At 47.1% G+C, this 26,107-nt stretch overlaps 1 protein-coding gene across 1 annotated transcript; it reads right to left on the bottom strand.

Moving 5' to 3' along the window:
- On the bottom strand, positions 1-25,454 carry ALAS2 (5'-aminolevulinate synthase 2). Its single transcript, XM_038748297.1, has 11 exons — positions 25,368-25,454; positions 17,945-18,136; positions 15,987-16,112; positions 15,693-15,812; positions 14,989-15,211; positions 12,114-12,298; positions 10,882-11,061; positions 9,086-9,250; positions 4,152-4,420; positions 3,087-3,249; positions 1-1,060 (listed from the first exon to the last, which is right to left on the bottom strand). The coding sequence occupies exons 2-11, from the start codon at positions 18,117-18,119 to the stop codon at positions 897-899; spliced, it is 1,770 nt and encodes a 589-aa protein (XP_038604225.1). The 5' UTR covers positions 18,120-18,136; positions 25,368-25,454; the 3' UTR covers positions 1-896.
- Positions 25,455-26,107: the final 653 nt, after the last annotated feature.

Genomic DNA, 26,107 nt, shown 5'->3' on the forward strand with positions numbered 1-26,107 from the left:
TACTTGCAGAAATAGTTGCAGATTATTTCAGAAACAGTGCTTCTAGGACATTTGATTCAAACAGACAAAGGAAACAGGAAGTGGATATACCTGGAGACTATATCAAAGAAAGTTCTTTGGGTTACTTTTAAAATCAAAAGGTAAATGTAAAATTTAAATACAGATTACCAGTGAAGGTAGTGGAGGAGGGGATATGTTAATGGGAACTATATAGAAATTTGCATGACAAGGATTTCTAACAAGGGCTTGGTGAAATGTGAAGAGGAATAATGGAGGGAGGAAAATCTCGGAGGTGACTGGGCGGAAGAAAGAAACATAGGAACCAGTAAACGATGGCCGAAGAAGTAAAAATTCAGAGAGCAGAACTACCCAGAAGCAATTCTCATTTAGCACATAAGTCTTCTGGGAATGAAAGAGCTCCGGGAAGTATGTCAGGTGGCTTATGGAATTTTATAGCTGAATCTTTCCTTTCAATTTCTGTGACTAACCCCCTGCCTTACCTGCAAATAAATGTACTCTAGCGCAGTAGGCAAGAGACTATCCGGAGAGTGATAATTAGGGGGTCTGATCGTAGTGGGGACCATGCTAGAACCCCATCTTCCTTTGATCATCCATTTTGGGAAAACAAGAGGCCTTGGGCCAGGACAATGCACTTTATTATCGGAAACTCTTAGAAACCCCAGTGAGATCATCCCTCAGAGTTTAGAACCCTAGGGAGGCACTCGTTAAATATCAGGACACTCGGCTGCTGCAAGGAAAACAGGACTCAGTGGGTTGGGTACCAACTGATTGATACTAAGCGCTTAGTACAGTGCTGTGCACACAGTAGGCGCTCAAAAAATACGATTGAACGAAGGATACCGGCGGGAGGGTTTTGACCAGGCAGGAATCTGGTCTCAGGCATACATGGTGACGTATTGGGGCCCCATGTTCCCGAAGTAGGAGCGCTCCCATTCACTCATGAGGTCAAAATGCACGGGTCGGCGGCAGAAGTTGCACTCGGCAGAGGAAGGCTCTTTCAGGGGCAGCCCCACTTCTTCCCAGGCCTCCAGGAGTTTCTCTAGGGGAAGCCAGAGACAGAGAAGGGATCATTGAACGTATGGCTATGTTCCGGACTTGACCTTCCCCCTAAACTCCCCTCCCGCCAACCAAGTCTATTTGAATCATCTTCAGCTGATCCATCGACCCACGCTTTTAGATGTCTCCCTAGAGAGATGACTTCACCCTGACCCTTTTCTCCAGGATTTGGAGACACAGACCCGGGTGACATACTCTGGGTGTTGGTTGGATAAAATGATGGTATTTGGGGGAACTCCAAGTGGGACTGGGGATCTGGGATTCGGGGAGAGAAAAAGGCAGGAAAGCGAGACAGAGACAGTGAAAGCCAGGCCCAGAGAGAGATCTGTGACCAGAGAAATAGATCCAGGTAGGAGAGACAGACAGACAGGCAGACACACACGCCCCCATCATCATCCCCCAAACACATAAAAACATCTGCTGAAAAGAGAAGGAGGAAAAGACAGTGAGGGGGCTAATGGAGGGGTCAATCAATCAATGGTATTTATTGAGCACTTACTGTACTAAGCAGGGTCCTCAGGGCTCCTTCCCTGCGAATTTTGCCTAGCTTCCGCCTGTTTTCCTCCCTTCAAAGCCCTACTGAGAGCTCACCTCCTCCAGGAGGCCTTCCCAGACTGAGCCCCCTCCTTCCTCTCCCCTTTTTCCCCTCCCCATCCGCCCGCCTTACTTCCTTCCCCGCCCCACAGCACCTGTATATTTGTATATATGTTTGTACGTATTTATTACTCTATTTATTTTATTTGTACATGTTCTATTTATTTTATTTTGTTAATATGTTTTGTTTTGTTCTCTGCCTCCCCCTTCTAGACTGTGAGCCCACTGTTGGGTAGGGACTGTCTCTATATGTTGCCAACTTGTACTTCCCAAGCGCTTAGTCCAGTGCTCTGCACACAGTAAGCGCTCAATAAATATGACTGACTGAATGAATGAATACTAGAGAATAATAATAATAATAATGGCATTTATTAAGTGCTTACTATGTGCAAAGCACTGTTTAGAGAAGCAGTACAGTGTAGTGGCTACAGCACGGGACTGGGAATCAAAGGGCCTGGGTTCTAATCCCAGTTCTGCCACTTGTCTGCTATGTGACCTTGGGCAACTCACTTAACTTCACTGGGCCTCAGTGACCTCATCTGTACAATGGGGATTAAGACTGTGAGCCCCATGTGGGACATGGATTGTGTCCAACTTGACTAGCTTACCTCAACCCTACTGCTTATTTATTTTATTTTGTTAATATGTTTTTTTTTGTTGTCTGTCTCCCGCTTCTAGACTGTGAGCCCACTGTTGGGTAGGGACCATCTCTAGATGTTGCCAACTTGGACTTCCCAAGTGCTTAGTACAGTGCTCTGCACACAGTAAGCGCTCAATAAATACGATTGAATGAATGAATGAATATATGTTTGTATGTATTTATTGCCCTATTTTATTTGTACATATTGATTCTATTTTATTTTGTTAATATGTTTTGTTTTGTTGTCTGTCTCCCCCTTCTAAACTGTGGGCCCACTGTTGGGTAGGGACCGTCTCTAGATGTTGCCAACTTGTACTTCCCAAGCGCTTAGTATACTGCTTTGCACACAGTAAGCGCTCAATAAATACGATTGAGTGAATGAATGAATATGTTTGTACAGATTCATTGCTCTATTTATTTATTTTATTTGTACATATTTATTCTATTTATTTTGTTAATATGTTTGTTCTCTGTCTCCTCCTTCTAGACTGTGAGCCCACTGTTGGGTCTCTAGATGTTGCCAACTTGTACTTCCCAAGCGCTTAGTACAGTGCTGTGCACACAGTAAGAGCTCAATAAATACGATTGAGTGAATGAATGAATGGACAGCACTTGGCACATAGTACGTGCTTAACAAATACCATAAAAAAATACAGAGCGGGGCCGGGCTGAACTCCAGTAAGCCCAAGTTACCACTTCACTTAATAGTCCTGTCCACCCGGCACGTACTAAGTCCCTGGCAACTGCCGAACAGGGGGACAAGCGAAGTGCTCACCCACAAAATAATCCATCATCGGTGGGGTGTGGTGCGGAGAAGGGGCGAGGCGCAGCAGTTCCTCCCCTCGAGGTACGGTTGGGTAGTTGATGGCCTGCACGTAGATGTTGTGCTTGGAGAGCAGGATGTCGCACACCTTGCTGTTCAGCTCGGCGTCACCCACCTAAAATATTTAATGGAAGACAATCCTTTTTCCCTCCCTACTCCGCCTGTGCACTTATGCCTGCACGCCCTAAGCACTTAGGTACTCATCTTTCCTCCCACCCCCACAGCACTCATGTGCTTATCTTTATACTCACTGGCTGCCCTCTAAACAGGGCAGGGATACGGTCTACTTACTCTATTGTGCTTAGTGTACAATAAGCACTCAGTGAATACCACTGATTGACTGGCAATAAATCAGTGGTTTTAGCTGATCATTATTAATTGATCGTTTGCTGTGTGCAGAACGCTGTACTAAGAGTTTGGGAAAGTAACCGAGTTGGTGGATGCGATCTCTGCTCATAAAGAGCTTACGGTCTGCAGGCTTCCCCTACAACCTCTATCATCATCATCATCAATCGTATTTATTGAGCACTTACTATGTGCAGAGCACTGTACTAAGCGCTTGGGAAGTCCAAACTGGCAACATATAGAGACAGTCCCTACCCAACAGTGGGCTCACAGTCTAAAAGACTCTATCGCGATTCGTTCCCTGAACTTTAGAGATCAGGAGACAAGTGCTTAAAAAGCACCAAGAATTCCTTTCCGTGGGGCCTTTGTGATCCCTACGGAACGCGTCCCGCACTGACTCTGCAGACCCAGAGTTTTAAAAAAGTCTCCACCCCTGAATCATCCCCACAACTGTCCGAGGCTCAGAGGCATTTTCCTGGAGATCTCTTGTTCTGGTAACAAACCATAATAACACCCTGAGTTCACGTTGGCCTTTCCAGTAATCCCCCTGTGTGATTTTAATCACCCTCACCCCATAACTCCGAAATTGGCCGGGGTGAGTTATTAAGAGGCCCGACCCTCCGGAGAGCCCGCTGGGAAGCCGGGAAGCCTCAGGAGGGCCAGAGCTCTTACCCGAATGGGGATGATGTGGCTGGGGCAGCTGACCACGGGAAGCCCCTTATCCATCAGCAACTGGCGCATGTGCTTGACGTTGCGTTGGTGGGCCCGACGCAAGGCCTGCCCCTCCTCGCTCTTCAGGATCTTCACGGACTCCAGAGCCCCCGCCAGCACCATGGGGGGCAGGGAGGTGGTGAAGATGAACCCGGCGGCGTAGGAGCGCACCATATCGATCAGATCCCGGGTGCTGGCCACATAGCCACCCACGCAGCCGAAGGCCTTGCCTGTTCAGGAGACAAGGGGACGGTGGGGGCGGTTAGTGTGGAGGGGAGAGAGGGTCTCCAAACCCGAAAACCCAAGGTTGATCATTTTTACACCACCAACCAGTGGGACACGATGCTCACGGAGGACTTGCGGGGGCTGAGATGAAAGAACTAGTCGGTTTCTGGCAGTTCGGGGAGAATCAGGAAAGACTGGCTGGGCCGTGACTAAGGGTTAGTTTCTTGAGCAAGCACTTGGGGCTGCCACAGGTGGTGGTTAAGGCTCTCTGGGGCGGGAGAGGTTGGGACTAGGTATGACCTAATCGGGCCTCTCCAGACCTGGGAGAGCAGGGGTTATTTAAGATAGGAAAAGGGTTGATAGAAGAACAGACCAGAGAGTGCATTCTTTCGAAAACCAACCCGGAGACTGAGTGTTTCTCACTTCTCCTATTCAACGGTTAGCCCCTGCACAGCCGGATCTTGTCCTTGCATTTCCTCCTTGACAGCCACTCAATAAAAGCTGTCTGATCCCTCCCCACAGGGCAAGGTTGGGAACCACCAGCCGGACACTGAGGGTGGACAGACCCGGTTCTGCTTGGGAGCGTGAGGAGTGAGTCTTCATTTGGAAGGTGGGCAGGGAATGTGTTCTCCCAAGCATTTAGTCCAGTGCTCTGCGCACAGTAAGTATTCAATAAATACGATCGATTGATTGAGGGTGGCCTGAGTCTTTCATAGCAGGGCTGCCCGGAGGAAACCATGCCAGAATCCTATCCCTCTTGCTCCAAGGGGGGAACGCTCTCCTGGATTGCTGCTGGGCGCGGCTGCTCGGAGCATGCTCAGGGAGTTCTCCACAGAGGGATTTGGGGAAAGCTTGTGACTCTTTCCTTCACACTCTGAAACCCTCCTGTGACAAGGAGGCTGGGCAGACGAGGCTGATAACACCATAGCCCAGAGAAGAGCGGATGCTCCGCGAGATTAGGAAGTTCGGAGAGAGCTCCCCTGCCAGGTTTGGCCTCTGCAGGGCCAGATAGGAGGGAGGGGGCCGGGTGGGGTCTCTGAGACAACGCCGCCTGGCCAGACGAGGATGACGATTTGGGGGTTAGGAAGGCCGCTCTGCCGGGAGCAGATCCCTTTCAATTGCTCTGGCCAAATGCTCAGATATACGTGTTCCATTAGTGTCTCTCTAGCGGGCTGCAGGCTGGGAATCAAATTTGGGTCACTAATGCCTCGACTCTGAACAATAAGTACTGCTCTGACCACCCTGTCGGTGCTCTGGGAAGGGGCAAGGACTGGACTTTGATTTTACCTGCTGGTTTAATAGTTCACCTTTCTCTTCCATGTCTCTTATTATCAGCGGGGCTTTCCAATCAATCAATCAATCGTATTTATTGAGTGTTTACTGTGTGCAGAGCACTGTATTAAGTGCTTGGGAAGTACAATAATAATAATAATAATAATGGCATTTATTAAGTGCTTACTATGTGCAAAGCACTGTTCTAAGCACTGGGGAGGTTACAAGGTGATCACGTTTTCCCACGGGGGGCTCGCAGTCAATCCCCATTTTCCAGATGAGGTAACTGGGGCCCAGAGAAGTGAAGTGACTTGCCCAAAGTCACACAGCTGACAATTGGAGCCGGGATTTGAACCCATGGCCACTGATTCCAAAGCCCGGGCTCTTTCCACTGAGCCACGCTGCTTCTCTACAAGTACAAGTTGGCAACATATAGAGACGGTCCCTACCCAACAGTGGGCTCACAGTCTAGAAGACCTCAACCAAAATGCTAACATTTAGAGAAGCAGCATGGCTCAGCGGAAAGAGCACAGGCTTGGGAGTCAGAGGTCATGGGTTCAAATCTCGGCTCCGCCGCTCGTCAGCTGTGGGACTTTGGGCAAGTCACAGGGAAGCAGCGTGGCTCAGTGGAAAGAGCCCAGGCTTTGGAGTCAGAGGTCATCAGTTCAAATCCCGGCTCCTCCACTTGTCAGCTGTGTGACTTTGGGCAAGGCACTTCACTTCTCTGTGCCTCATTTGTAAAATGGGAATTAAGACTGTGAGCCCCACGTGGGACAACCTGATCACTTTGTAAACTCCCCAGTGCTTAGAACAGTGCTTTGCAATCAATCAATCAATCAGTCGTATTTATTGAGCGCTTACTGTGTGCTGAGCGCTGTACTAAGCGCTTGGGAAGTACAAGTTGGCAACATATAGAGACAGTCCCTACCCAACAGTGGGCTCACAGTCTAAAAGGGGGAGACAGAGAACAAAACCAAACATACTAACAAAATAAAATAGAATAGATATGCACAAATAAAATAGAGTAATAAATATGTACAAACATATATACATATATACACAAAGTAAGCGCTTAATAAATGCCATTATTATTAAGTCACTTAACTTCTCTGTGCCTCAGTTACCTCACCTGTAAAATGGGGATTAAGACTGTGAGCCCCACATGGGACAACCTGATTACTTTGTATCCTCCCTAGTGCTTAGAACAGTTCTTGGCACATAGTAAGCGCTTAAACACCAAAATTATTATTATTATTATTATTATTAACACTGGAGCACCCCCTCCCAGATAGTTCCTTTGTGGTATCTCAGGGAGAGTGTGTATGAGTGTGTGTGACCAGCCCCTATGTGGAAAATACCACAACAAAAGTAAAAAAAAAAAAATCACTGATGATGACGATGATGACTATGGCATTTGTTAAGGGCCTACTATATTCTACAGAGCTTATGTTCTAAAAGTTCTGGGGTAGCTACAAGTTAATCAGGTTGGATGAAATCCCTGTACCAAATGGGGTTTATAGGAGGAGGGAGAACAGCTGTAGAAGCCTCATTTTACAGACGAGGAAACAGAGGCACAGAGAAGTTAAATGACTTGTCCAAGGTCACCCAGCAGACAAGTCCCAGGCTCGTGCTCTTTCCAATAGGCCACACTGCTTTTCCAGAATGTAGTTGGCTGATTAACAGCCACAATGCAAAGCTCTCTCTAGTCCACTGACCCGTATCTGCCAGGGGTCATGGTTGTTTTGAGGCCAGGTGTGGATTACCCAGGTTTTCTACTCTGCCTCCCACCATCACTGACAATTTCCACTGGTGGACTACCCCACGGAAAACAGTATACATGGATGATGTTGGAATGACAGGGGTGGGTCTGACCCTGTTTGTGCATATGACACAACCATACTTCAGGGCCCAGTCCTCACCCTCCTCTGAATTTTCGGTGACTGGGGTGGGCAGGAGGAGCTCAAGAGAGCAGGGGCTTGTGACATCCATCCCCCAGCTACCAGCTGAAGGCAGAAGTAGCTTCGGTGGGTGATACGTTGGGAGGGAACTTTGCTCCCCTGACATTTCCTCACCTGGCCTGGCTGTGAATCAGGCCTTTCCGATAGTAGAGATTCCTCAATCCTAAATGGCTTTGGGAACCCAGGTCATGAAAGGGTAAGGGGATGCCCTGTGGGGAGAAAGGAGAAAAAAGAAAGGGAAAAATGGAAGAGGAGCTGGGAAGGTGGGGGGCCGGGGAGGGGAGTACAGGAGGAGAAGAAGGAAAAGAGGACAGAAAGGAAGGGAAATAAAGGGGAAGATAGCAGAAAGAGTGGAAAAGGGAAGGGGGAGAGGAGAGAGAGAGGGGGAGACTTTACTTGGAATTCCACCTGGAGTTGTCCCCAAGGGCTACTACCCATGCTGTGGGAAACTGGGACAGCATTACATTGACAGAATCCTCAGAGAATCAGAAAACCTTCCTCTACCATCCCGCCGCTCCCATCAAACACCCTTCGGCCGCCGCTAACAAGAAGAAAAACCAAAGAGTACTTGACATTTTTATCATGGACTGCACAATTCATCATTTATGTTGTTTTGTATTTCACGGCTATCTTACATTCTGCTTATCCCCATTGCAATGGTGAGCCATAGGAGGGAAGGACCTAATCTGAAGAACTCAGTTTATTTGGAAACGTCCCCAGGGTACCACACAGTGCTTTGTAGATAGTAAGCGCTTACTAAATATCATTATTAGTACCGTTCTTACTGCTGTGAGCCCACTGTTGGGTAGGGACTGTCTCTATATATTGCCAATTTGTACTTCCCAAGTGCTTAGTACAGTGCTCTGCACATAGTAAGCGCTCAATAAATACGATTGATGATGATGATGATGATGCTGTTAATCCTCTGTTGTTACCAGCCACATGGCAGCGGCAACCGAGCCCAGCCCAGATAGGCTGGCTGAATTCAGGCCGCTGCTGCTTGGGTTCTGGAGGCTGAGGACAGTCCTTAGGCCCTAGGAGAGGCTCAGTGGCTGGGCATCACCGGCCTCAAGGGGTGGCCTCCGGTTGTCTGGATGGGATGGGGGTGAGAAGGAGCCTAGAATCCAGCGAAGACAAGAAAAATCTTGCCTAGTTCCCCGGCCAGACTGAGGAGCCACGGGCAAAAAGAGGAACTGGCATTTGATCGCCCATTCTGACTTCAGGGGTTGGTCACCCTGCCATAAAGGCTGTGGTGAGGGGCTCCCTTCACCTCCACAGAATTGGTGGCCCCCTAGCCCCACGCCTCTGATCAGGGGCCCACGCCCCCCACCCCAAAATGACCAGGAGACCCATGTCACACGCTTACTAGCACCTCCCCTGATTTTCCAGCAGAGTCAGGAAGAATCAAGCCAAACAGATCCCGGCTATCGTCCCACTCACCCAGCGTTCCGGATATGATGTCCATTTTGTTCATGATGCCGTCACGCTCCCCGACTCCGGCGCCCCGTGCCCCGTAGAGGCCGACGGCATGGACCTCATCCACAAAGGTGAGAGCACCGTACTTGTGGGCCACGTCGCACATCTCCTCCAGGGGACAGATGGCACCTGAGGGGGCAAGGTGGGAGAGAAAGGGAGGGCGGCCGACCTGCTGTTCCAAAGAGAGCTCCTCTCCACCCTCAGAGCTCCGGTGAGCGACAGGATAAGGGGATGAGGACAACGGCAGTGCAAGACCCAGCCATTCCTCCCATAGGGAGCAAAAGACCCGCCACCCGGAAGTTCACCTCGGCCACCGTTCCCCCATCCTGAGGACGAGGCACCAGCGCACAGCCTGTGGACCGCTGATGATGGTATTTGGTAAGCGCTTACTATGTGCCAAGCACCGTTCTAAGCGCTGGGGTAGATACGAGGTCATCAGGTAGTCCCTCAAGGGGCTTACAGACCTAATCCCCATTTTCCAGATGAGGTAACTGAGGCGCAGAGAAGTCAAGTGGCTCGCCCAAGGTCACCCAGCTGATAAGTGGCAGAGCCGGGATTAGAACCCATGACCTCTGGCTCCCAAGCCTGTGCTCTTGGGGCTGGGGTGGATGTGGTCATGGCTGTTGGCACTCAATAAATATGACTGATTGACTGATTGATTGTTGGGACTCTTGGTCCCTGAAGAACCCTGCCTGGGCAGGAAAGAACAGGAAACTTCCCCTTTACCCACAATGCTCTGTTGCTGCTAATGGAATTTATTCTTGGCTTTGTCTTTTGATGTGGTTTTTCTATTATTGCTTCATCTTTCTTTGTGTGTCCATCACCAACCCTCCCTGACTTATTCTTTGATCATGAGCAGCATGGCCCAGTGGATAGAGCACGGGCCTTGGAGTCAGAAGGACCTGGGTTCTAATTCCGGTTCTGCCACTTATTTGCTGTGTGACCTTGGGCAAGTCACCACTTATCCGGACCTCAGTTACTTCATCCGTAAAATGGGGATTAAAACCGTGAGCCCCCCTGTGGGACGGGGACTGTATCCTACCCAATTTTCTTGTAACCACCCCAGCACTTACTACAGTATGCAATTAACAAATAAGCTTGTAAGCAGTGCTTATAAGAAGCACTTTAGAAGAAACACTTGAGAAGCAGTCTGGCTCAGTGGAAAGAGCACGGGTTTGGGAGTCAGGGGTCATGGGTTCAAATCCCAGCTCTGCGAATTGTCAGCTGCGTGACTTTGGACAAGTCCCTTCACTTCTCTGTGCCTCAGTTACCTCATCTGTAAAATGGGGATTAATGTTGTGAGCCCCACGTGGGACAACCTGATCACCTTGCATCCTCCCCAGCGCTTAGAACAGTGCTTTGCACATAGTAAGCGCTTATTATTAAATACCACAATTATTACTATTATTATTTTAGCCCCTTAAAAGCCAAAGACTGTGTACTTTTCCCCAACACTGCTTGCAGTTTTCCCCAACAGTGCTTTGCACACAGAGAGTTCTTTAATATATACTGTTACTACTACTAGTACTGCCATCCCCATTAGGTCTCCCTCCTCTCTCTGAGGTTGGGGACCCTCCCTATTCAGGACCCCAAGGATTGAAGATTGCATGCCGGGATTCTAGGTAGGAGGCTCGCGCTCTTCTCTGGCTTCCCTCTCGATGAAGCTGGAAGAAACCAGGCTCTTTGCCCACAGCTGGTAGACGTGGCACGGCTGGAAGGGGCTGAGTAATACCAAGCACCCTGCAGGGCCCCGCACATACCATCCATGGAGTGGACAGTCTCAAAGGCCACGATCTTGGGAGTCTGAGGGTTGGAGTTCCTCAGCAGTTCCTCCAGGTGGGCTGGGTCATTGTGCCGGAAGACAAACTTGGGAACGCCACTGTTGCGGATGCCCTGGATCATGGACGCGTGGTTCCCGGAATCGGAGTAAATCTCACACCCTGCAGAGAGGCAACAGATAACCAGCCTGGGTTAAGATTGCCCTCCCAACTCCACCTTGGCTTTTCAGAGTCCTGCACTGACACTAGCCTTCTCCCACTGCCCTTTCTCTGGACAGAGAGGTGATAATAATAATAATGATATTTGCAAAGCACTTACAGTAGGTGAAGCACTGTACAAAGCATTGGGGTAGACACAAGATAGGTAGGACACAACCCCTGTCCCACTTGGGGCTCATTGTATAAATGGGAGGGAGAACAGGTATTTCATCCCCATTTTACAGATGAGGAAACTGAGCCAAAAAGAAGTTAAGTGGCTTCCCCTAAATCACACAGCAAGCAAGTAGTGGAGATGGGATTAGAACCCAGATCTCCTAATGCCCAGCTCTGGGCTCCTTCCACTAGGCCTGCAGCTTTCCTAACATTCACAAGGTAAAATACACAGGTCAGGCACACAGAATAGGACAGGCAGTGGTTGGACAAAGCACACAATCTGACAGCTTTTCCTTCTTTCTTGGATAGAGCCAAAGGAAGACTTCCCACCCCCATCCCACTCCGCTCAGGAATGGCAAGAGCTCCCAGACGCCAGAAGCAGGGAACCTCATCTGCTTCCTTTTTCTTTTCATGGCATTTCTTGAGTGCTTACTATTTGTCAAACACTTTTATAAACACCGGGGTAGGTACAAGTTAAGTAGGTTGGATACAGTCCCTGTCCTACACAGGGTTCACAATCTAATAACTCTCGTTACTTCTTTTCTCTCTGGTCATCCTTGGCATTATGCCACGTTCTGATATGGAGGGTTTCGCGCTCTTGGGGAAGGCTGCATAAGGCACCCCACCCCCTATCCTGCAGGGGAGAAACTGTGGAGCCAACAGGGATTGCGTTCATGCCATGAGAAACAACCCCATCATTATTTCAAGCCACTTGGAGAGGGTAAAATCCTCCCACATCCAGTCTGATTTGGTTTAACCCACCCGGGTGTGTACTCTTTCTAGTAACCTTGATTTGTAGTTCAGGGCAGACCCATCCTCTCACCGGAGGGGCGACTGTTTACCTGGCAACATCCTGGCGAGGGTGAAGAGGGTGGAATCATTGGCCACGAAGCAGGAGGAGAAGAGTAGGGCTGCGTCCTTCTTGTGCAGGTCGGCCAGCTCAATCTCCAGGTCCACGTGGAACTTGCTGGTACCAGAGATGTTCCGGGTACCGCCAGCTCCAGCCCCATGCTGCTGTAGGGTCTCCCTGGAGAAAGTGAGAGGTGTTCTCTCAGGCTTTAAGATGCCCACGTCTAGCCCTCCTCCACTGATTAATCTTGGGACAATGTTGGTCTAAGGGGCAGAGGGATTGTCCAGAGGTCAGGGGGTTTTAGGCAGCTGACAACTTACCGACTGGCCCAGGGCGTCACAACTTTTTAGTGCCTTAGTTCCCCTTCTGGGCCATTTGTCTCCCAGAGATGTTTCTCATATATAATCTTATTTACCCCTACACTGTCTCCCAGAGATAGTGTAGGGGTAAATAAGATTACACCTGAGAAACATTTTGAGCATCTTTAAAGGAAAGACACAACATTAGAACTTTTCTGGGGACTTTAGAAAATGGGTTACCTTAAGCAGGAAAGTGCCACATAAAGAACAAAGAAGAAGAAGCACTATAGCTTAGTGGAAAGTGCATGGGCCTGACAGTCAGAGGACCTGGATTCTACTCCTGGCTCTACTGTGTGACCTTGGGCAAGTCACTTCTTGTGCCTCAGTTCCTTCATCTGTAAAATGGGGATTCAATACCCGCTCTCCCTCCTACTTAGACTCTGAGCTCCATGTGGAGCCTTATTATCTTGTATCTACCCCAGTATTTAGTACAGAGCTTAGTACAGTATTAGTACAGTAGTACTAATTTTACTAATGTACTAATTTAGTACAGTATTTAGTACATAGCAAGCACTTACACACAATTATTAAGCTACTGAGGTGCTGAGAGGAGAACCCAGGTATCAACTAGCTAAGAGGAAAAGGATAATACCATTGGTCAGTCACTTAATCATATTTACTAAGCGTTTATATCAGAGTGTGTTTCTCCTAAAGGTAGGAAGGGCATGACGGAAGATTCAGAAGGAAGAAGTAAGAAGAGGTTAGCTATGAACGACATCAGCAGCAGTAGCGGCATCTGCTAAATGGCTGCTGTGTGTGGAGAGCGCTCTGTCCTAGGCATTTGGGAAATGATAAGAGAAGCACTGTAAAAACCAGTCTCTGGACACAAAATTCCAAATACACAAAGCCAGTTGAATAAACCGGCAAAACCAGAGTTTACACACATGGGATCTGAAGAGGCTGATGGGATGGAGGGGGCAACTGTTCTCCCGGGAAGCTGAAGTTAACCCTGGCCTCAGGTGGCTGCAAGTGCTGGGTTTGGCTAGGGAAAGATATGGAAAAGTAAGTTCTTGGAGGATAGTGGCCATCTGTGCCACTATCACAGCATTTGTTAAGCACTTACTATGTGCCAGGAGCTGTGCTGGAGTATGTAATAATAGTGATGGCATTCGTTAAGCGCTTACAATGTGCAAAGCACTGTTCATACAAGGCAAACAGGTTAGGCACAGCCAGTGTCCCACTTGGGGCTCACATTCTTAATCCCCATTCTGCAGATGCACAGAAGTCAAGTGACTTGCCCAAGGTCACACAAGAGACAAGTGGAAAGTCACAGAATGAGAGGGGTGGGTCTTGAAACGGGCGGATGTGTCCGTCTCCCTCCAGAGGGAGAAAAAAGGAGGCCCCAGCATGGAAGAGTTATTAATACCAGAGAAGTTCCCAGGAAGGAGTGGGAAGTTCAGGTCGAGGCTGACCAGGGCAGCAGTGTTTAAAGGAGTGACAGAAGCAGTGTTGCCTAGTGGGTAGAGCACGGCGCTGGGAGTCAGAAGGACCTGGGTTCTAATTCCGGCTCCACCACTTGTCTCTTGTGTGGCCCTGGGCAAGTCACTTGACTTCTGTGCATCTGTAGAATGGGGACTGAGAATGTGAGCCCCAAGTGGGACACTGGCTGTGTCTAACCTGTCTGCCTCGTATGACCAGTGCTCTGCACATCATAAGCGCTTAACGAACGCCATCACTATTATTATATTATTATTATATTATTATTATAGAGAAGCAGCGTGGCTCAGTGGGAAAGAGCACGGGCTTTGGAGTCAGAGGTCATGGGTTCAAATCCCGGCTCTGCCAATTGTCAGCTGTGTGACTTTGGGCAAGTCACTTAACTTCTCTGGGCCTCAGTTACCTCATCTGTAAAATGGGGATTAAGACTGTGAGCCCCCCGTGGGACAACCTGATCACCTTGTAACCTCCCCAGCACTTAGAACAGTACTTTGCACATAGTAAGCGCTTAATAAATGCCATTATATTATGTACTCCAGCACAGCTCCTGGCACACAGTAAGTGCTTAACAAATACTATAGAGATACATAAATAAAGGTTTCTAAATTTGTGCTTGACTACTCTCCTTCCTTTTTGTATTCTGGGGGAGGAAAGTCAGCTTACTCTTCTTTTAGAAAAATGGTGGGAACGTAATATTGCCATCCAACTAACTAAACTAACTAATACAGTCCCTCCACACCCCTGCTCCCAAAGTGGACCCAGAACAAAACCCAATTTCATCTGATTATTCATATTCTCCACGATCGGAATCATTCTTGGTCAAAATGTACCAGAAAATCTGTTTTACAATAATCTCACTTGGTCGCTACCGTTTCCTAGACTACAGAAGCCTCTCACATTGCCTTGTGAAATTTGAACCATCAATTGCGGCACCTTTTCTAACCCACAATCAAAGGCATATGCCCGTGTCGATGGCAGAAGGAGATCTTTGGCAGGGGTGGGGCTACAGGGGAGGGGAAAGGGGGTCAGTTCTGGCAGATCCGTTCAAGGAACCGGACCCCAGATACTCACGAGGTGGCTTCCAGAACCCGGGGATGCCGGCTCATGCCCAGGTAATCATTACTGCACCAGACGGACACCTCTTTCTTGTCTGCGAGAGATTCGGAGAAGTCCTCGGCAAAGGGATAGGCATCAGCTTTGCGATTCACGGTCTTGAACACTCGGTACGTGTGATCATCCTTCTTCTCCATGATCTTAGCATCGAAGAACTTATCATAACTGAAAGTTTTGCCTCCTGGGAATAGCAGAGAGGAGTTGGATGAAGCGAGACACTTCCCACTGGGTCAGTCTTCCATCAACCCTATCGCTGCCATTCCAAAGGCCAAAGACCCCAAGACCCTTGAGGCCCTGAGAGTGGGCAAAAATCCAACTGCTTGGGCCTGACTGCTGCAGATGCGAGCAATTTCAATAACAACCATTAGACTGTACTTCCGTAAAGGGCAGGGACCATGCTTTCTGCTTCTCGTGTATGCCCCCAAATGCTTAGCACATAGCTCCTTATAGTAGGTGTTCCATAAATACCAAATATGGATTAATTAAAATAATCAGCGTCAGAATGTGAAGCTAACATCTTAGAACCTGGGACTGGGAAAATCCAAGAGATACCATGTGCCTAAGTAGCCTTCTTCTCCTAGGTCTATTCTGACCTTCCTCTCCTCTACCTCTCTTCTCTACCCCTGCCTCTCCCCAACGTGGAGAACACCTAGCTAGCTCACCTGGCATATTGTCCTGGATCAGGTGGGTGACCTGATCAGGCATGACCTTTGACACGGCAGATCCAAGGAACTTTTTCTTCAGGCTGGACTGGACTTCCAGCAGGAGGGAACTGAGAGGATCTGAGGTACAGAACAGAGAAGGGTGTTTATTGGTGACGGAGGTTGGTAGAGACGTTTGGTGTGGAGAGAAGAGTAAGGTAGTAAATAAATCACAATCACCTGGAGCCACCCACAGGTATTATTCTCATGTCGTACACAGAAAAACAGACACAGAGGAACTAAATTACTTTATACCTGATTTGAACGTCTTTACATCCTCCTGAACCTCCAGGCGTGCCTTCTGTACTATCTTGCTCTTCCCATGCTGCAGTTCCGACTCCATGAAGGGGCAATGACCTACCTTGGCCTGGGAAGGAGTCCCTAAACCAGAGCAACATTACAACATCATAGAATCTGTCCTTTGCAGGGCATCCAGGGCAGATGGTGGCTTTTTCCTTTTCTTAAAAGTTACCCAGAAGTGAAGATTCCACAACCTCTGTCCAGGTTTTCATCACCTTTGGGTCAGGAAATCATTCCTTATATTCAACCAAAATTTCTCCTGCTTTATTTTCAATTTATTTCCTATTATTTGATTATGAATACAGGGAGAACAACTGGTCAACCTCTTCCCCGTAATACCCCTCCAATTTGAGACAGAGGTAAAGCCATCCTTTGTTGGTGTTGGATAATTCCATTAGGCTTTTCTCAGAGTGAATAAATGGAAGTAACCGAGAAGACAGAAACCCAGGCAGGCTGGAAAAATGGGAAAATACTGAGTTGGGCTTTTTGGATAATAATAATAATAATGACAGCATTTATTAAGCACTTACTATGTGCAAAGCACTGTTCTAAGCGCTGGGGAGGTTACAAGGTGATGAGGTTGTCCCACGGAGGGGGGGCTCCCAGTCTTAGTCCCCATTTTACAGATGAGGGAACTGAGGTCCAGAGAAGTTAAGTGACTTGCCCGAAGTCACACAGCTGACAAGTGGCAGAGCCGGGATTTGAACCCGTGACCTCTGACTCCAAAGCCCGTGCTCTTTCCACTGAGCCACGCTGCTTACTATTAAGCTTTAAAAATATGTTAGTTTTGGCAAGAGGTTTTGAACCCATAGCCCTGAAAGTCTCTTGACCTGCAATTGGTCTAGTCTAGACCCTGGTCAGCTCTACCATCCTCCAAATTTGCCTCGATTCAGTCTGTTCCATTCAGCATTGCGGAGAGAATGACTGACAGCTTTGAAGTCAGGCACATTCTCAATATGAAAGGGAGTCCAACCTCCTACACACTTGGAATCCTAGATTCAGATTAACTGGGGTACAGTTAAGGCCTCCTCAGTCTGGAGGCCTTCCCAGACTGAGCCCCCTCCTTCCTCTCCCCCTTCCCATTCCCCCCACCCTACCTCCTTCCCCTCCCCACAGCACCTGTATATATTTTTGTACAGATTTATTACTCTATTTTACTTGTACATATTTACTATTCTATTTATTTTATTTTGTTAATATGTTTTATTTTGTTGTCTGTCTCCCCCATCTAGACTGTGAGCCCGCTGTTGGGTAGGGACCGTCTCTATATGTTGCCAATTTGTACTTCCCAAGAGCTTAGTACAGTGCTCTGCACACAGTAAGTGCTCAATAAATACAACTGAATGAAAATGAATGAATGAATAGATCAGGACCAAACACCTCAAGGTTGAGGGCCGGGACAGTAACTCTTTTCCCACTCTCCTGAGGTGTCTAGGTGTCTTTGGAAGGTTGAAGAAACTCATCCCCTCATTGCCATTCTCCAAATAGCAGCGTGGCTCAGTGGAAAGAGCCCGGGCTTTGGAGTCAGAGGTCATGGGTTCCAATCCCGGCTCCACCAATTGTCAGCTGTGTGACTTGGGGCAAGTCAAGTCACTTCTCTGGGCCTCAGTTCCCTCCCTTATCTGTAAAATGGGGATTAAGACTGTGAGCCCCACGTGGGACAACCTGTATCCCCCAGCGCTTAGAACAGTGCTTTGCACATAGTAAGCGCTTAACAAATACCATCATCATTATTATTATTAAATACTGAGCAAGCATTCTTGCCAAGCACTGTCACCAATGACCTATTATTCATCTCAGCCTCTTTTGTGTCTGCACCTCCCTCCCCAATGGCAAAACATTCAAAGACAGCTCTGCAAATAGGGAAACAATGAAGAGGGGTGTAGGATGCGGGCCTTCCCCTCTCTTCTCACCAGGATTTTGGGAAGCCGCCTTCATCTCCTTGAGATCCACATCAGAACCAGACAAGCTCCTGGCCACCATGACTGGACAGCGCTGGGCACTATTGACCAGTATGGCCCGGGCCTTATGCATGAAGGCTGGGTGATCCCGGGCTACTGCCGGGCAGCGTTGAAGAAATGTAGCCATGCCGTCAAGTTTGGCTCCTGGGTGAGCAGGGAGAAAAGAGAAAAATCCAAGTAAGGGTATTGCCATTAGCGATGATTCCTACCTTCCCAGACGAGTCATTAACCAATCAATCCTAGACACCGGGGATGTCGGTGAGGAGACTGGCCCTTCCCAAAGCCCCAGAAATTAACTCCCTGTACCTTCTCAGATGAGAAAAGCAAGTTAATTAGAACAAGAATCTTAATTTTAAGCTCCGTGTGGGCAGGGAACAGGTCTCCCAACTCCCTTGGGACACTCTCCCAAGCGGTTCAGTGCTTCTAATCCCGACTCCAACCATTCATTCACTCACTCAACTGTACTTATTGAGTGCTTACTGGGCGGAAAGCGCTGTTCTAAGGGCTTGGGAAAGTACAATACAACAACAGACACATTCCCTGTCCATGACTCCGCCACTTGTCTGCTGTGTGACCTTGGACAAGGCCCTTCACTTCTCTGTGCCTCAGTTACCTCATCTGTAAAATGGGGATTAAAACTGTGAGCCTCGTGTGGGTCAGGGACTGTGTCCACCCAATTTGTTTGTATCGATACCGGTGCTGTACAGTGCCCGGCACATAGTATGTGCTTAATAAATTCCACTGTTATTTTTATTCAGTGCTCTGCTCACCGTAAGCACTCAATAAATACAACTGACTGACTGATTGGGCTGCTCTTACGCAGAAAGCTATTGAGAGGTGCTCCTCCAAGGTCACTTAAAAAAAAAAAATCAAGAGCCGGGGTAAGGGTGGGGAAGGGAGAGGAGAAATAGGGCAGCATAAACTTGAATGAATGAAATTTCTCAATGTCCCAGCTCCCTTTGCTATTCTTACTGGAAATAAAATCAAGTTGGAGTCTCAGCTTAGCACAGTAGTTTTGATCTTTCATGTCCAAAAGGGGCATTGTCAATGAAGAGATAATGATAACCACCAAACCTTTTTTTCACTGACATAGTTCACTCCTGATTCTCCTCTTATCTCTCCGGCTTCTTTCTCAGCCTCTGTCACTGGGTCATCTTATGCCTCTCACTCCCTTACTGTGGGTCCCCTACTCTCCTTTACACTTACTCCCTCTCAGAGTTCATCTGCTCCCATGAACTTCTGACTCATGGGAGTCAGAGGGCCTGGGTTCAAATCCCACTCTGCCACTTCTATGCCGTGTGGTCTTAGGCAAGTTACTCAATTTCTCCATGCCCAAGTTACTTCTTCTGTAAAATGGGGACTAAGACTGTGAGCCCCACATAAAACATTGGCTATGTCCAACCTGATTAGCTTGTATCTATCCTATTGCTTAGTACAGTGCCTGGCACATAGTAAGCACTTAAGAAATATCATTAAAAAATCCAAAACTTCAACTATCACCTCTACGCAGAAAACTACCACTACTATCTATTTCGCTGGCTCCCCTCTCTCAGGTCCCCTGCTATCTTGCCTCCAAGGAACCTCAACATGAATGTCCTGCTGGCGCCTTAAACTCAATATGTCTAAAGCTGAACTCCTCATCTTCCCTCCCCAATCCACTCCTCCATCATTTTCAGAACAGTAGACAATGCTACGAGCCTACCTAACCCAAAAGCCTGAATTTTTTGCGTTATCCTTGACTCTTCTCCCTCTTTCAACTTTCTTGTTCAGATTGTTGCTAATTCTTGTCAGTCTTCCATCCTCAATGTTTACTGGATCCATCTTTTCATCTCCGTCTAAAACAGCCATCACCCCGGTTCATGTGCTTATCATATCCCGGCTAGATTACTGCATCAACCTCTTCTTTGGTCTCCCTGCCTCTGGTCTCTTTTCCTTCTCCAGTCCATACTGCCTGGATCATCTTTCTAAAATTAATGCTACCCAAGAGTTTGTAAGTAAGAAGCTGTCCTCAGATAATACTCCCTGACCTTCCCTGAGCATCAGCGTTTCTGAGATTTGCTTGCAATGAAATATCATTTTCCAATGATAATAATAATAATTTCTCCTCCATCCCCTCTTATATGATGCCTCAGTTATATTTTCTCAAGCGCGAATTGGTTCAATATATACAGTTGGAATCAGCCAATCTTCTGAAGAACAGGACTCAGCCCACCCTCTTTAAGGATCCCCATCCCTGATTTAAAAGGACTGATAGACTTCTAGAAGTCAGGAACCCAGGACACAGGATCCTAGGAGGGGCATTGTCCCTAAACATTTTCTATTAACATTATTCATTATTAACTGTGCAGTTGGGTCACTTTAGACAAGCAAAAGAGATGAAACATGCTGAACCTGGACACAAGGCTCATGGGACTTAACTAAAATGATCAAATAGCCCAGTGAGTTGGTATGGTTACGTCCCACAAGTCCAATCAAATAGTTTAATAACAGTTTAATAACACTGTTCTCCCCCAAATTCTTTGCTGCCACTGCCAGAATACTGCATTGCTTTGGATGGACCCAGCTGATCAACGGATCCATTAGGATTTACAAACTTTGAGGGCTGAGACAGCAGGTGGCCATCCTATAGAATTTACTCCCAAAGGGAGCTTTGGGGGCTAAAAATAGGAAAGAGTTTGGATAAATAAATGGACTACCGAAAGGGAAATCTATAGGGAAAAGTGAAGGAGGTGAGATGATCGTCTTCACACATACGGTCAAGAAGAGCAACCATCATAGGATTCCTCAAAAGACCCTTTTGCTACTATTGAGAAGCAGCGTGGCTCAGTGGAAAGAGCCCGGGCTTGGGAGTCAGAGGTCGTGGGTTCTAATCCTGGCTCCACCATTTAATAATAATAATGACATTTATTAAGCCCTTACTATGTGCAAAGCACTGTTCTAAGGGCTGGGCAGGTTACAAGGTGAACAGGTTGTCCCATGGGGGCTCACAGTCTTCATCCCTATTTTACAGATGGAGTAACTGAAGCACAGAGAAGTGAAGTGACTTGCCCAAAGTCACACAGCTGACCATTGGCGGAGCCGGGATTTGTCAGCTGTGTGACTTTTGACAAGTCACTTCACTTCTCTGTGCCTCAGTTCCCTCATCTGTAAAATGGGGATGAAGACTGTGAGCCCCACGTGGGGCAACCTGATTACCTTGTATCTACCCCAGCGCTTAGAACAGTGCTTGGCATATAGTAAGCGCTTAACAAATAACATCATTATTACAGGAAACAGAATACAAGGACGAACAGTTAATTGGCCTGACCCAACAATGGCACTGCTCAGAGTGTGACCATAATTTCCTATTTCCTTACAGCTCTTACAGGGAGATCGCACTATGATCAAGTTTCTTCTGGACATTCACTCAGATCGGATGTTCCCTCAGATTCATTCAGATGAGAAGCAGCGTGGTCTAGCGGGTAGAGCGGACGCCTGGGAGTCAGAAAGACCTGGATTCTAATCCCAGCTCTGCCACTTGTCTGCTGTGTGACCTCGGGCAAGTCACTTAACTTTTCTGTCCCTCAGTTACCTCATCTGTAAAATGGGGTAAAATGGACTGTAAGCCCCATGTGGGACATGGACAATCCCCAACCTGGTTAGCTTGGGAGAAGCAGCGTGGCTCAGTGGAAAGAGCACGGGCTTTGGAGTCAGAGGTCATGGGTTCAAGTCCCGACTCCACCACTTGTCAGCTGTGTGACTTTGGGCAAGTCATTTCACTTCTCTGGGCCTGAGTTCCCTCATCTGTAAAATGGGGATGAAGACTGTGAGCCCCCCGTGGGACAAACTGATCACCTTGTAACTTCCCTAGCGCTTAGAACAGTCCTTGCACATAATAAGAGCTTAATAAATGCTATTATTATTATTATTATTATTACCTCAGCACTTAGTACAGTGCCTGGCACATAGTAGGCACTTAAATACCATGCAAAAATAAAAATCTTTGTCCAATCTTCCTAGCTACAAGCTTGGGATTTTGCTAAGCGATGTCTTTCCCTGTAAGGTAACAGCATCTTTTCCACCTTTTACTGACTCCAGGTGTGACTCCACAATGTAGTGATTCTCTCAGAAAAGCAGCTGGGGATTCGGCTCTCATCTGGATTACTCTGTTTATTTATTTATTTATTTATTTTACTTGTACATTTCTATCCTATTTATTTTATTTTGTTGGTATGTTTGGTTCTGTTCTCTGTCTCCCCCTTTTAGACTGTGAGCCCACTGTTGGGTAGGGACTGTCTCTATGTGTTGCCAATTTGTACTTCCCAAGCGCTTAGTACAGTGCTCTGCACATAGTAAGCGCTCAATAAATACGATTGATTGATTGATTGATTGATTGATTGGATGACATTTTATGACTGTGTGTCTAGATCACATAGAGCAGAAAGTCGTGGGGCGATAATTTTACCGTCCTCTTGCAGTCCAGTTTCAACTAATCGGAGCTAAATCCATTATGCCTATTCGCTCTCTAGCAATCCTGAGTTCAAAACTGAAACAAGGTCTGGGTTTTCCCTATATCGGAGGTTGTCACCAACGAACAAAAATCAATCATACTTATTGAGCCCTGACTGTATACGGAGCACTGTAGTAAGTGGTTAGGCGAGTACAATATGAAATTGGTAGACACATTCTCTGCCCGCCACAAGCAAATATCATATTTCGTGCATCCTGGATATTCCGACAAAGTCAGAGAAGCAGCGTGGCTCAGTGGAAAGAGCCCGGGCTTTGGAGTCAGAGGTCATGGGTTCAAATCAATCAATCGATCAATCGTATTTATTGAGCACTTACTGTGTGCAGAGCACTGTACTAAGCGCTTGGGAAGTACAAGTTGGCAACATCTAGAGACAGTCCCTACCCAACAGCGGGCTCGCAGTCTAAAAGGGGGAGACAGAGGACAAAACCAAACATACTAACAAAATAAAATAAATAGAATAGATATGTACAAGTAAAATAAATAGAGTAATAAATATGTACAAACATATATACAGGTACCAAATATCAAGTATCATATATCAAATCCCGACTCCACCAATTGTCAGCTGTGTGACTTTGGGCAAGTCACTTCACTTCTCTGCGCCTCAGTTCCCGCACCTGTAAAATGGGGATTACGACTCTGAGGCCCACGCGGGACAACCTGATCACCTTGTATCTCCCCAGTGCTTAGAACAGTGCTTTGCACATGGTAAGCGCTTAATACCATTATTATTATAATTATTAAGTCCAAAAGTTCCCTAGAAAGTTTTCCTCTCATCAAAAGCCACAGTCAACACTGTGCCCGGGGCGGGGGGTGGTTAGAGGAGTTAGGAGGAGGGGAAAGACAGATTGGAAGGGGAGAAACTAGTTCTTTTCTTTCTCTCTAGCCCTTGGCACATTTTTTTCTGAGTGAAGGGAAGGTCTCTAGGGTTGGAATGATGGCTGAAAAGCGAAGCGCTTAGTACAGTGTTCTGCACATAGTAAGCGCTCAATAAATATGATTGATTGATTGAAAAGAAGTCCCTAACTGGGGCGTCAATATCCCAGGGGTATTTCCAGGGGCTCTAGCTGACATGGGAGCCCGTGTGTCTGCACTAGATAAGCCCTTTCTGAATCATCTCTCTCTGTACACACCCACCAGAATCTGGGTCCTTTCGTGGTCTGTGGGATGATTAGTGCAGAAGTCACCAAGATCTATTTTCAAGTTGGATCGATGGGATAGAGTTGGGGTTGGTAAAGGGGAGGGGACCCCCTTTCCTGGAAATACAGCTGTGAAGCATTCCCTGGAAGCTGGGTGAGGCAGCTACTCAGCTGACTGGGACTCGATCTGTGCCAATACTATATTCTGAAGAGAGGGAGAAACTGCGGGAAATGGCTGAAATTTCAAAAAAGAAGCTGAATGACTTAACTGTCCGGTGCTGGCAACCGGAGGGCAATGAGCATTTTTGGAACCTGTAAAGTTTACCTGGGTGAGAAAAAAGCAATTTTTAGATCCTTCACACTACCTCATTACGCCCCTACTCCACCTGTACAACCCTTCTGTGCGCTGACCTGTATCTGGACAACCACCAACTCCTTGAACTTAGGAGCAACACAATCAATCGCATTTATTGAGCGCTTACTGTGCACAGAACATTGTACTAAGCACTTGGGAGAGTATACTTTAACAATAAACCAACACACTCCCTGCCCACAACGAACTTATAGTCAACATCCTGTTTAAACGATTTAGGTTTCAAGCCCCATCCAGAGAATTTTCCCGCATATTCAATTCATCCCATTGCAGAATATTATTTAATAGCTATTTCCTTCTCTTTTTTCTTCTCCCCGGTCTCATTTTGGTCATGAGAAGAACAAGGGGAAGTACAGTGCGGAAAAAGCAGGACAGACTATTTCTTGCTGCAGAGTTCCTAGCTCATCTTCGTATTCTTTTAATTTTAACACTGCCTCTTATGACAAACTAATAACAAACAACTCTGGAGAGTCTGGAAAAGTGCCAGGAGCATGAGGGGACTTAATGAATATCACTTAACGATTAATGTTTCTCTCTGGATGGAGACTGAATTTGGAAAGGTCTTTTCTGGCTTGGGGCACCTTTAGCTCCATGATATTGGAATTTCTGCGGAAAAGAAGAAAACTGATGCTATTGAGAGTCACCTTACTAAAACCTTTCTGCATGGGGCTCCTAAATCTCCCCAGAAGGTCTAATGGAAACACAGTGATATATACCAAAATATCCCCACTTAAAGACCACTGTATCTCAAATATACAACGGGCTAAGAAATGCTTTAAATGTCACACATTGCCTAAACCAAGTGTGCTGTCCCTTATTTGCAATAGTCAGTTAGCTGCTAAAGGGGAAGTGGTCACTGCTTCTCTGCAATGAAGTTTCACCTCCTTCCCCCTCTATCCCTTTGGCTTCGGTTTGGGATGTTGACCTCAAGCCATCTAAGAAGAACCCGGGCAGTTCTGTACCCCAAATTTACTTTCAGAGCCCATGCCATCCCATTTAAACCCCTTCAAGCCGGAGAGTTTCCAGACAACCCTCCAGTTCAAAAACGGTCAGCCTGTCATTTGGGCAGTTGACGGAAGGAAACGGACGGTAGGCGTTCAATTTGTCGGACAGACGCCCTAACAGCCAGGTTGACATTAAATTAAACCGAGTCACCCTAGAGCTTCCAGACCTCCCTAGGACCCTAGGAAAGGATGCTTATAAATGAAAGTTAGAAAGATATGCAGTTAATTGGCATAAGAAAAACTTTAAAAGAGCAGCTGAGCAACAGACAGGCACGCAAGAAGGCCGCAACAAGAAAACCTCCCAACCCACACCTCTCCGGGTGGCGGTGAAATCCGATAAAGTACGTACCTGTTGCCCTGCACTGAGGACGAACGCTCACTACTAATCGCCAAAAGCTAATATAGCCCCTTCAGCTCCACCCACTTGGTCGGTTTCAATTGGCCCTGAAAGTTTGGCATGTCAGAAGGAGAGATAAAACAAAAACATTTGTTAGCTTGGGGTGTCCCGCCCCTCTTCTCCGCCCACCAAAATGTGGGATATAGCTGGCTTCAAGTGACCCCAGAGTCTGGGGAGAAGACTCAATTCATTTCAATTCAATCGTATTTATTGAGCGCTTACTCCAGTTCCTTCAATTAGCCTACAAAGGATAAAGTTTTCTCCTCTAGGGAAATCAACTGGGGCGGCTGTTTCTGGAGATCTAGCCTAGGGTGCATTCTTAATTACCGCATATTCAGTCCTTTATAGCTATTGCCTCGCCTTAGATTAAAATCATCATCATTATCAATGATCATTATCGTTGGGTAGGGACCGTCTCTATATGTTGCCAACTTGTACTTCCCAAGCGCTTAGTACAGTGCTCTGCATACAGTAAGCGCTCAATAAATACGATTGATTGATTGATTGATCAATGGCATTAATTAATTCATTCATATTTATTGAGCGCTGTGTGCAGAGCACTGTACTCAGTGCTTGGAAAGTATAATTCAGCAATAAAGAGCAACAATCCCTGCCCACAACGGGTATTCACCAAGCCCTTACTGTGTGCTTAACACTGTCATTCATTTATTCAATCATATTTATTGAGCGCT

This window comes from Tachyglossus aculeatus, chromosome 6 (genome assembly GCF_015852505.1).
Source record: "Tachyglossus aculeatus isolate mTacAcu1 chromosome 6, mTacAcu1.pri, whole genome shotgun sequence".
NCBI classification, from domain to species: Eukaryota; Metazoa; Chordata; class Mammalia; order Monotremata; family Tachyglossidae; genus Tachyglossus; species Tachyglossus aculeatus.

Excerpts from the sequence above, each read along its gene's own strand:
- ALAS2 (XM_038748297.1), bottom strand. The coding sequence starts at position 18,119 with ATGGCTACATTTCTTCAACGCTGCCCGGCAGTAGCCCGGGATCACCCA. Across the intron at positions 12,299-14,988 it reads CGGGTTCTGGAAGCCACCTC|GGAGACCCTACAGCAGCATG; the intron begins GTGAGTATCTGG and ends CACTTTCTCCAG. Across the intron at positions 1,061-3,086 it reads GATGATGGATTATTTTGTGG|AGAAACTCCTGGAGGCCTGG; the intron begins GTGAGCACTTCG and ends GGCTTCCCCTAG.